The 10208-nt window shown below is 40.0% G+C and overlaps 1 protein-coding gene across 1 annotated transcript; it reads left to right on the top strand.

Annotated features, from left to right (window-relative positions):
- The first annotated feature begins 359 nt into the window (after positions 1–359).
- On the top strand, positions 360–6009 carry LOC148031546 (uncharacterized). Its single transcript, XM_087685081.1, has 3 exons — positions 360–1128; positions 1253–1344; positions 4896–6009. Exons 1-3 carry the CDS (start codon positions 826–828, stop codon positions 5455–5457), a joined length of 957 nt encoding a protein of 318 aa, XP_087541207.1. The 5' UTR covers positions 360–825; the 3' UTR covers positions 5458–6009.
- The last annotated feature ends 4199 nt before the right edge of the window (positions 6010–10208 follow it).

The following is a 10208-nucleotide window of genomic DNA, read 5'->3' as shown; positions in this document are numbered from 1 at the left end:
ATAAACTCAAGTGATAGATTCTAAAGTCAAGACCAAATAGTTACCTTGAACGTTCAGCTCATGGTTGTAAAGTTTAGATGCTGCGTTGGATTGTAGGATATCTATTGTGGTAGGTCACACATAGGAAACAATCATTCCAAGTAGGATTGCATGGTAGCTCCAATCTCTCCCAATTATTATGCTACTGGAGTGGGGGGGGGGGACTAGTGTCTGCAACTTGCTAGATTGGCATATACAAAGGTCACCTTTTGGCTAAAAATGGGAAAGGACAATTCCATTTGTATGGTTGGATGGGGGCGGGGGGTATCAAGTGGGGGGCCTTACCATTGAAAGTTTGCAATTTTGCCACAAAAGAGAAAATGATGTATGTAACGCAGGAACACGGGCAATAGGCCCCTTGGGGGTAGAGAGAGAGAGAGAGAGAGAGAGAGAGAGAGATTGTGAAATCTTTAGTTTTCTGCAGTAGCTCTCTTCACTCTCTTTGCTGCGCTCACACACACTCACTCATTCACATACACACTCTCTTTCTCTCTCTCTCGGCTCATGCACATTGGAGAGACGCACTGTAGGTAAACGCCATCATCTCCGTCTGAGCTACAACAGTAGTGCCCCGCACGGCTTCTTGTTACAGTCGCTTTCTCTATCTCTCTCTCGTATGTCTCTTCGCTGACATAATCACTGTCTAGTTTATTTTGAGCGAGCGAGAGAGAGAGAGAAATAGAGAGAGGGAGCGAGACCCAGTCCGCGGAATGAATGGACAGTGAATTTTGCTGCGTGCTGTCTGACAATCTATGCATACGGATTGAGCTTACATGAAGGTGAAGGATGACGACCGGGCTGAGGCCTTCATCCGCCTCCTTCAACAGCGACAGCAACAACTTCGGTACCGCTCTCATTGCCAACAACAACAACAACAACAGCAGCAGCAGCAGCAGCCACGATTCTGTCGCAGGTGCATCGTCGCCACAGTCGCTGAAGCTGTATCAGGTGGTGATATTTGCGACGCCTGTGCTGTTCGCCATCATCCTGGTGCTGCTCTTCATCTTGTTCTACCTGCGGAGGCGAAGGGTTCGTCTGGTGAATGCGCGCATCAGGGCGCAGTTTCTGGCAGGGGCGCTGTTCTCACCCGTAAGCAGAGAGAGAGAGAGAGAGAGAGAGAGAGAGAGAGAGAGAGAGAGTGTGTGTGATTAGCTTCTATTCTTCCCTCATGGTTTGTTTTTTTCTGAACGGCGGCATTCTTACTTCTGTGCAGCCGGGCGAGCAAGGACTCAGCAAATCATTCAGAGCCAAACTGCCCATCATTCCTTACGACTCCTCCTTCGCAGCTTCTACTGAGAACACACAGTAAGCATTCTGTGTAGCTCTAGACTCTCTCTCTCTCTCTCGCTTCCTCAATGATTAAGTATAAGATTAGGGCTAATCCCACCCACTAGTTGCTAGTCACCCCGACTTCCCATTCGTCGCATTAATATGGACTCACGTGCACCCTCTCTCCTCGCCTTTGCCTCTGAGGCCGCGAGTTGACAGCACGAAAAGGTCACCTCCTCCCTGTTTGTTTGTATTATTTGTGGTCTCGAAAGGGACGTGAGTTTAAAGCGTGATTGGCGCGTATTAACTAACGTATTTATTCTCGAAGGAGTAGTAGTAAGTACTAAGCGCCTAGCGCCGGGCCCCTCTTACCTTCTACCTATTCATCTATACTTATCTATGTAAATGAATAGCCTTACTAGGGTCTCCCATCTTTTCTTTACCCCTATAGGTTCTACCGGACCTTTTCTCTTTGCCCCATAGAGACTAGCACTCCTAGTGTACCTACTTGCATTGTTGACATTGCAAATGTCATTGTTACTACATGGCCCTCGCTTGTCTACCCTACACTTCTCAATCTCCATCATGCTTTACAGGGCATCATCTCAATAACTAGCCTTTCTCCCTTCTAACCTTCTAGGAACACAATGCTAACTTTTTGGATTGGAAATTATGCCGGTGTGCATCATGAGGCTCTCCTTCTACAAAGACTTCAATATGTCTAGTAGGTGTTGTGTCTAAGGACATTGGTTGGAACTTTGTATAGCAATAGCTACCAATGGCTGTACAATTGTGAATGGATACTTAAAATCTTAGTTTGAAGCCTCTCTCTATAGGCTATAGCAGTAGTAGTTTGCAAATCAACTTGAGGGACTGCAATGCTGTGTAGATGGTGATAGGTGACCAACTATTTTTTTAAGGGTACACAAGAACTGTTTGCTGAATAAGGACACGCTGGATGGAGAGAAAAAAGCATCCAAGGTTTCATAGTGAACATGTCTCCAACCCCAATACCATTTCACCTCTTCAACCATTTATTGTGAGGTCTATTACGAGGTCTTGTCGTAATCATAGAAATGCCATGAATTGGGGAGCTAGCTTCTTATTGGTGGAGTGAAGTAGAAAGTAGGCAAGCCTAAATGCAAAGTGTTCACCTTGTATCTGACTAGTAATAATGGTGGTTGAACATATTGAATAGCCACTTCAATAACCTCTTGTTTAACTATAGTACCAACACATCCAAAGTTTCACAAGTATCACTTGTCACAAGACACCAACCTTTCTAACTTGTGAATTAAGTCTTTCCTATTTTGTGAACTTAGTCTTTTCACATTCTTACATGTGTATTGATATAGTTGGTCTCTTTCTCGTTGCTAATTTTTGAGTAATGCTAGAAAAAGCCTCACAAGATTGTGGATAGGCTCAAGGTAAATGTATCTCCCCATTGAGAGTGTTGCATGATAAGGTGCAAGCCTCAAGGTATAGGCAAATTGCCTTGGTGTGTAGGCTGAAATGCTCTTCTATTAGAGTGGTCAACCTTAGGAGTGTTTTGTATTGATATGTATTCTTATACAGCTCCATGGCATCATGTTGTTTGCAAGCAAGCATTTGGTTGGTAGTTGTGTGCCTATCTTCCTCAAGAACTATGTATAGAGCCAAGAAAAGAGGTGGTAACTTTGATACACTATTAGTTTTTTGGTCAATATTTATTTGGCTTTCAATTGTCGAATGGCTAGTGTGCTTGCTTGTGGCTTGTAAGAAAAACCTTTCTCAACATACACGTGGGTAGTAGAACTTTGGGAATAGCTTGTTTTACTCATACAAGTATGGCATTATGAGTTAGGAAGACAATGGTTTCACCTTTGAGTGGATGGGTCATGATTTTGAGGTCATGGATTCTAGATTTGCTAGGTGCATCATTTAGATGGACATATATGTCCATGATGTGTCTCCTCCTTGGTAGGGCTAGTGAGAGGAGGGTCCAATGCAACTAGCTCCACAATGTGGAACACTATCCTATTTGTGCATTTGAGTGGTGTGAGCATTTTTCTTCCTTGCCCTACTCCTTATAGGGGATGTGGTGTGGATGATACGTTGTGTGGGTGATACGTCGGTAAAATGTTGCAAGTAAGGATCTTTACAAGTAAGGTCATTTAATAGATTAGTAGGTTCTCATGATAATGTTGTGTACCAATTTTTTGTATGAAAAATAAAAATGTGATCAAACAATCCTATTAGGGCGTTTGATTCTCTAATTTACTAATCTTTTCAACAAAAACAACTATTAAGTAGAAGGGTTTTCTGTTTTTGTATTGCTTTAAGAAATATGAGAGGAATGTAGAAGTATTATTGAGGTGTATTACCATTGTAATTGTAATCTTTAGTGTGGGCACTCTAGTTAAATGCCACATTTGGAAATGCATGTATGCTTCAAGCCAAACTCTCCATTTATGCACATGAAGTTGTGAGGTTTGTCCTAAGTCGAATGTATGAGAATTATGAATTTGAAGCTTGCATTAACCATCTAGGAAATTCTAGTGCAAGAGTAAAGGTTGTTCAAATTTTATGATTAGGTTTCTCTAACTTTTAATACTTACAATAGACGATGTTGTACTACCGACTTGTTCACATGCTTGAATCTTTCATTATGATTAGGTTGTCCCAACTTTATGATTAGGTTTCTCTACCTTTTAATACATAAAATACATGATGTTGTACAAGTGACTTCTTCACATGCTTTGAATCTTCCATTATGTTGCTCTATGTACAATTCTTGGATTGGAGGAGTGACAAGAAAGGAACATGATGGCTCTTTTGAAGATATGGAAAAGGAAAATTTGAAACATAAATGTGATGATAAAAGTAAATAGTTCATGTTAAAGGAGGATATTTAAAGAAATTGTTATTATGAATGGTGAATAGTTCGTGATGTTTGGCAATATGATGGTTTTTTTGAAGGTTTGGAAATGCCAAAAGTGCAAAAGTTTGTGATGATGAAAGTTAGTAAGTCATGGCAAGATAGAAATTGAAAGGAATTGTTATGATGAAAAGTTTGTACTTCATGATGTTGTGTGGAGAGCCAAGGAAGGATGATGATATTGAGTTGCAAGAAAATGATGATAGGATATTTGTGCATACCACATGTATTATTTTGATAACTATGATTATGTGCGAGTATGTATCTATGGATGTTAGGGGTCATTCATAAATATATAAGTCTATCAGGGTGTAACTATTAACAATGATATTTGCAGGTTGAATATGTGGGAAATAGGGCTCTTTTTCAATGTTTTTGCATATAGCATCATGAGCTTCTGCTTGGGAGGCATCACATACCTATGGAGGTGTGACCCGGGGCCACAGCTAGCTAGGTATGCGGTGCTTCCCTCAGGAGAAGCTCATGATGTTTTAGTAAGGTACAAGGTGGAAATTATAGTGGGAATTTGTCTAAAGCTTCTTGTGGATGATGATGATAATGATATTGTTGCATGCTAAGTGTGCTACCGTCTACGATGATGAGGATGATGATGATGATGATGTGGGTGCATGCGTGTATGCATGGAACGTTATGCTACGTACGTGTGCAGGTGTGCCGTGTGCCTGGACGAATATGCGGCGGGAGACAAGATCCAGCAGCTGCCGGTGTGCGGGCACGCCTTCCACGTGGAGTGCATCGACGAATGGCTGGCCGCCAACCTCACCTGCCCGATCTGCCGAACCTCCTGCCTGCTGCCCCCGACCCCGCACGGCAGCAGCAAGCTCGTCACGCCGTCCGATGCGTCCATGATGAGCGGCGGCGATTCGTCGCGCGGGCTGGCGGGGGCGGGCTCGGCCAGCCGCCGCTGGGAAGAGAGGATCCTGAGCGAGATCCAGGACGCCAGCAGCGTCAATAACTATCATCATCTCCTCGGCATCGTTGCTGCCAGCAACAATAATACCAGCGCCAACGTCGTCGGCGGCAGCAACAACAGCAGCGCCAACAATAACACGAGTAGTCATAACAGCCTGTGGATGATCAGGCGCGATGGGTCGTCCATCCGAGGCAGCAATAACAACAGCAACAGCAATGGCTCCTCCCTCTCAGACACCGCTCTCCGAGTGGTTAACAGTGAGATATTTGTACACGCCATTAATATTGAAAGAAGCTAACACACCCTCTCTCTCTCTCTCTCTCTCAACCATGGTAAGCTTCCCTTAGCTGGTTTTGTAAGATCTCTTCGCATCCATTCATGCGTTCTTTCTGGTCCTGCTCCTCTCCATGGATGTGCTGGTTTTGTAATCCTCTAGTGTTTCGGAATGCTCTTTCTTCTTAGTATTCTGCCTATGGCTTGTTAAGTGTTGTATTGTCTGGGCATAAGCTATACTCATGCACCTAAAGTGGTAGTACACCACCTTCAAGTCCAACGCTGTCATCTGCCAGTGGCAGGAGCTTTGTAATTCGCCCCTTCTGGCCACACATACTTGTGAATATTTAGGACATCGGCACAAATGCAACACATAAGGATGTACATGAAGATCATACCCCTCCCTTATTCCCTTTCAAGTTGAAACACATAAAAAGTCCAATGAATCTGAGTGGCTATAATACTCCTACATGTAGATGTTATGTACAATTTAGTGTGTCGGTAGGAATCCTGGCTGTGTCGTGAGAGAGATCACGAGTTCCATTAGGTAGCTTTGGGGGGTACCTTGTAGACAAGCAAGCAGAGATGGGAGAAAGAGTCTCTCAAGGAAAAATAAAATACCCCAAAAGGCATTTCATTTTTGGATTTTAAAAAAAGGTATTATGTGTGCTCAACTATCACTACTTCTATATACTTGTACTACCTCCACACTCCCAAAATTGCTACTCTCTCTTAATAGTTGCCTCTATCTCTTTGATTGGTTCAAAAGAGAGTATAATATCCCCCCGAGTAATGGTAATTCATAAAAGAGTCTTGTTTTTTTCTAACCAATGTAGTAAAATAGTACTACGAGCAAGTCAACATTCTAAAATCTACCAACGGGAACCTTGCCAGTAATAGGAAAGGTGATCTCATGGTTTGACTCTGCACAGGAAGGTGTCATGCTCCCAAGTGTCTTTGCAAGTATGAGGAAAGGTCACATGATTTGACTAAATTGCAAGGTGACACTCCAAGATAGTCAACTAAAGTATTTAAAGAAACTAAGGACTATTATCCATGCTTCTCAGCTTCATCTTATATGCAAGTAACGCATTTTTCATCATTTCATCAATAGATCAATTGAGTAAACGAGTTTCAATTATGGATAGCAAGAGACTTAACACGACATGAAATCCTTTACAAAATCGTAAGCCAAGCATTTAAATCTAAACAATCAACCCAATTGACACAAAACTATCATGACAAATTTGTAACACTAAGAGGCAATATTTGAATGTGGCTCTTGGATCTAAATGTGACATTATCCATCATTCTTACTTTCATGGCATACATAATGATTAGATTAGCATAAGCATACAATCACACATAATTATTTAAATTGTGAGTGCTACTAAGCTATGATTATCAACATAATATGATCATCTTAAGATGGATCATAGTTATGCTTGTTATTGAAACTTAAGGGCTTAGATGCTCACTAATCATAATGTTCTCAACCACTCTCATCCACCTCATCATCAAGGCTAGAACAACTAGCACCTTGTAAATTTTCCTTGCATGGCATGCAATAACACAGGTTGGATGCAAGAATTGAGGAGGTCATCAACCACATCCAAGGAATAAAAAATGTAGTTTTGATCTAACGTGTGTAAGTTGAGAAAGGGTGTAGCCTCACAATCCATCTCAAGGCATATGCTTGCTTTAGGGCACAATAGCTCTCAAACTCATGCCATAGATGAATAGCTCCATCACATAAGATAGCAAGGTATTCAACTTGTGCCTCTATGGCACCAATATCAAAGTACCAAAAGGCAAAATATGCACAACCATCACTTGTGGGTATATATTCAAATTTAGGACACTAAAGTCTCTCTCCACCCATCCAACATTATTTCCTATGATACAAAGCACTAGACCAAAGAACTAAGATCGAATCCCACTTAGAAAAATATTCAAATTCAAGCAATGAACATCTCAAATGCAACCATCTACAAAGGGCACCATAACTAGTAAGACCATTCACAATCCAGTAATGATGAGGTAGTGAGGGCTATGCCATGGTGCACATAATGCTAAAGTAACATATCCCATGGGGGAGATGGATATCTATAGGGAGGCCACCAAAATGAAGCTAGAGAATTATGAAGTCTACCACCCATGAAATTGACTTACTCTTTCTAACATACTTTCTCTTACTTGCATACCCACTTTCTTCACTTAATCTTGATTTCTTCATAGTGATCCTCTATGGAGCAATCCTTTGGAATGGACAACCCATGCACACCAAAGAAATTCTCAATCACTGCTTAAGCTTTTACATTTATTTCCTCCAATACCCCTCTTTATGAAGTGAACTTAGGATAAAATGCAAACAATAGGTTGAAGATATTATGTTGTAATAGCACATTAGATCAAATATTAATGAAACAACTAGTGACAACTTCTTATGCAATATTCCAACTTGAAGCTCATTCTCTAAACGTATAATCTTGATGAGGAAGCCCAACCAAGTCGATCGTGCCTTGGTTGACTCAAGTAGAGAAAGCCAAGTCTACTTATTAGTATTAACATAAACATTAGCCAACTTAAAGCATGTGGAGGTACAAGGAGTAGATAGATACAATCACAAGTACATATCAAAACAAACTTATTTTAAGAGCCTTACTAAGAGGCCTTAGCAAGTAACCTATGGATCTTGCTATTATTTGGGCATTTTTTAGAATAATATTGTTCTCAGTCTCAATCATGAGGAGAATTTGTAAACAATGACTCTAGATCGTTGCCATGACACACAATTGTTGTGGATTGTGGTTCAGTGAAATTAATCATCACCCTTTAATATAATAGCACATGTTTTCCTTAAGTCAACAATGACTAGCTTAATAAATCTAACTTTTTTGACATCTAGATTGCTTGAGATACCTATTTATGAAAAGTTTCCATCACTCTTGAATAGAGGCTGGGTGAAGCCATGTAATATGTAAAATATGACTTTCAATAAAGCCAATGCTTCATCTTGCAAAAAATTATTTTCTCTATTTTGCAAGTTCAAATGTTTCATAACCAACTTTACGAGTACCTCTAAGAGAAAATTAGGTAATGGTTGGAATTCGTGCTTGTGAACTAACTACATAGATGGTTGGAATTCCTGCTTGTGAACTAACTACATAGCTTCTAGTACTTAACTAGTCATATGCAAACTATTATATTTACATAAGTACCTATGTTCATGAAGTACCTATCATAGGTACTTTCCATGTACCTATCATAGCATTTAACTAGTCAAATAGCTTAAAAAGAACCTCTCATATTTAGAGAAGTTCCTACTTCACAAAGTACCTATCATAGATATTGTCCATGTGTCTATCACATTATTTACTATTTAAGTAACTTTAAAATAGTCTTATCATTTAACTTAGAAAGTATCTATGATAGGTAATTAGAAACATATGTATTAAATGGTATTGTGTTATTTCACTTAGAAAGCTGCTATTTGTCCACCTAAACACAACAAAATACAAAATAGTTGGAGTCTTCCTAGAATATACAAACATACTATTGTTTAACTAGTCAACTCCAACTATCATATTTATAGAAGTATCTCTAATTCAACTTGATGGCTAATAACAGTGAGATCAAATAATGTCCTAATGGCTTTGAAATGCTTAGGGGACACTCAAATGGTATTCAAAAATATAGGTTATAACATGTTGATGGTAGTAATGTAGATTCATGGTGGTTGAGTGTTACCAAAAAATATTTTAGTGGTTTGCCTTGGGCTATTCACACACACACACACACACACACAGAGCGATATATATATATATATATATATATATATGTATGTATGTATGTATATAATTATTCTTGAAGGATTTTTAAAAGTACATAGTGCTTGTTTAAACTACTCATGAGAGTATATAAATCATTGCTACTTCTAAAAAGAATCCCTAAAATACACCTCCACCTTTCTCCTTGAAAAAATATAAAAATTATCGTGCTTCCACTTAAATGAAAAAATGATGCCATGTTGATTAAGGTGTTGATTTTGATGGAAGGCTCTTGAGTTTGAGATTACCAACAAACTGGCCATCATCATCATATAAGTGGTGGTGGAGGCCAAATAAGGCTATTGATTAAGACCATGATGACCATGCAATAATAGGCCATGAATTCCACAAGTAGGGTGCCAACAACAAGATAATACTTATGATGTTGAGACATCGAGCTCTACATGAGCTGGCATCCACTACGTGCCTTGGTGATGTGGCAATATGTTACTCACTATCATGTCAACATGAGGATACACTAGTGATTCTATAGCTGGACTACACCCATGTAGTCTATCCTTGGTTATGGCACAATCATTGTGCCACCTCTTCTTTCCTTACCAGGTTCACACTTAGTGACTATGGATACATATTTGTGGTGCTTTCATATTAGTCTTTTATCATATTCTAAGCCTAGTTCTTTTGTGTGGAAGAAGAAGAAGAAGATTTCATCCCTATCTCTTTGTGTACACAAGTCTCCATTGCTTGTGTATGTGTGCTCTTGGTTTCTTCACCTCTCTCCCCTCTTGTCTATTTTCATGGTATCAGAGCTATCCCACTGCTATGCGAAGCTCGATTAAAGACTAACTACGGTAAAGACATTTGAGCATGAAAAAAGCAAGCAAGCAATGGGTAAGATGCTCTTTCGCCTTGCTTGATTTACCTTGGGTTATTACCACAAGGGGCTCTTGAGACTAGCAGGGCTATAGTCTCTAATTGCAGTGAA

Source organism: Lygodium microphyllum, chromosome 9 (assembly GCF_053477565.2).
Source record: "Lygodium microphyllum isolate KBCC chromosome 9, Lygodium_microphyllum_v1.1.10, whole genome shotgun sequence".
Classification (NCBI taxonomy): domain Eukaryota; kingdom Viridiplantae; phylum Streptophyta; class Polypodiopsida; order Schizaeales; family Lygodiaceae; genus Lygodium; species Lygodium microphyllum.
The sequence above is the reverse complement of the archived record's forward strand: the minus strand, read 5'-3'. Positions and strand labels throughout refer to the sequence as shown.